Source organism: Sinocyclocheilus anshuiensis, unplaced genomic scaffold (genome assembly GCF_001515605.1).
Source record: "Sinocyclocheilus anshuiensis isolate Anshui unplaced genomic scaffold, SAMN03320099.WGS_v1.1 scaffold175, whole genome shotgun sequence".
Taxonomy (NCBI): domain Eukaryota; kingdom Metazoa; phylum Chordata; class Actinopteri; order Cypriniformes; family Cyprinidae; genus Sinocyclocheilus; species Sinocyclocheilus anshuiensis.
Genome location: NW_015548208.1, coordinates 1,427,908 through 1,429,813, shown reverse-complemented (window position 1 = coordinate 1,429,813; position 1,906 = coordinate 1,427,908). Strand labels below are relative to the sequence as shown.

General features: G+C 37.7%; 1 protein-coding gene across 1 annotated transcript in view; it reads right to left on the bottom strand.

The window, feature by feature from the left end:
- LOC107653672 (protein downstream neighbor of son homolog) overlaps positions 1–979 on the bottom strand; it is a 17,324-nt gene extending 16,345 nt beyond the window's left edge. The window contains exon 1 of the mRNA XM_016440451.1: positions 433–979. Within this exon, the coding sequence (XP_016295937.1) occupies positions 433–840 (408 nt within the window). The 5' untranslated portion in view covers positions 841–979. The remainder of the gene's footprint in view (positions 1–432) is intronic.
- Positions 980–1,906: the final 927 nt, after the last annotated feature.

Genomic DNA, 1,906 nt, shown 5'->3' with positions numbered 1-1,906 from the left:
CCTATGAGCCCTATGAGCCCAATATTTTCACAAAACAATACTTTAACAGAAAAACACAAATATTATTTTATATTATAAAAATTAAAAATAGCTTTAGAAAAATATTTCATAAAAAAATAATACAAAAGCAAAACTATAAATAACTAAAAACTACAAATACGAAAACTAATTAACTTTTACACTCTAAAACTATATAAAACTGTAAACAAAATACTTGAATATTAAATATTTTATAAATAAAAATCATAAAAACATTAATGATAATAAAACTATAATATATACATTTAACAAAAATCTATTTAAGCTACTAAATATTTATAAAAATAAAACAGTGCAAATAAAACAATTATATGAAATCATATATATATATATATATATCTCTGTGTGTGTGTGTGTGAAATGGATGATGGTGAACAGTTGACTGTAATGTACCTGTATGTGGTGTTGTTTTTGTTGGTCAGTATTGAACAGCTCCTCTCTCATTGACGCTCCAGCGTTCGGAAGTTCTCTAAATTTCGCGTCCAAAACCGCAGCTGCTGCTGCCGCCTTTTTACCGTCCAGAGCGCCGCGGTGTCCGTCGGTATGTGATAAAGCTCTTTTCTTGGGACTGTTGTACGTGTTCTCGATGTTCACGAACGGATTTCTGCGCTTCACGCCGCCGCTCGCCCGGCCCGGTGCGTTCAACAGCGGCCCCGGTGAGAACGGACGGACTCCGTCCAGCGACACCACCGGACTCGACGTTCTCCGGCCGGGTCCTTCGCTCCGCGCGCGCTTCCGTCTCATCCGGAGAACATCGGATGGTTTTTTAAAGCTGGGAGAGTAGCAGCCCAACTCCGACATTGTGAGCGTTTCAGGCGATTATTGTTGCGTGAAGCGGGAACACTGGTAGATTATTGACTTGTTTTGTTCGGAACGCAACGCAACGCAACGCAACACTCAAAATTTCGCGCGGAGCGGAATTACGTCAGCCCGTTGCGTGATGACGCAAATAAGCGCGTTGACGTTGTGCTAAAACACCCGACAAATGTAAAGACTCTATTGTAAAAAAAAAAAAAAAAAGAAAGAAAAAAAAGTAAAATGTTGCCTTTATTGTAAACCATTGCAATTGTCTAACAAATAAATAGTCCAAAAGTACTCTATGTGTATGTGTGTGTGTGTAATGTTGCCTTTATTGTAAACCATTGCAATTGTCTAACAAATAAATAGTCCAAAAGTACTCTATGTGTATGTGTGTGTGTGTGTGTGTGTGTGTGTATGTGTATATATATACACACTAGAATTAGTTTTAAACGTCCAATGTCCAAAAAGCTTGTGTAGGTCAATATGCCAGCATCTAGATTAATGGGACAATGTTGCTTCATGTCACGTTTAATTGCCGCTATTCATAATTTGCATTAGTGATTAATGACGATGTGAAGTGTCAGGAGCTGAATATTGTGGGTATGGATGAGTTGTCAGAGGTTCTGGCTCTTCAGATCGATCCTGCTGCTGGTCAGGAATGATGACACGCGTGATGAATGACCGCCTGACCCTCATCTAAATTTGGGCATTTTTATAATAATATAGAGATTAGACTTGAGTTTTAAAGAATCTATTTTCATGAAAACAAAATCAGCTTTGCCAAAAGTAAAAAAGCCTCTTTATTTGAGGTGAATGAGCCCAGTAATCTCCTCTAGAGTTCAGATCTCAATAATGTCTCAAACTCTGCTCAGATTTGATCAAGATGCCAAAGTCTGCGATCAAAAGTCAGAGATCTCAATATGAATGCAAACATTTCCGAGCTGCTCCATATTAATTTAATAGCTTGTTTACTAGATGATGATTTATTTGTTGCTCATGAAATAGCAACTTCTGCCGTCTGATTTCAACACTGTACCATGGTACTACCACAGTTTTTCTTAAAGGG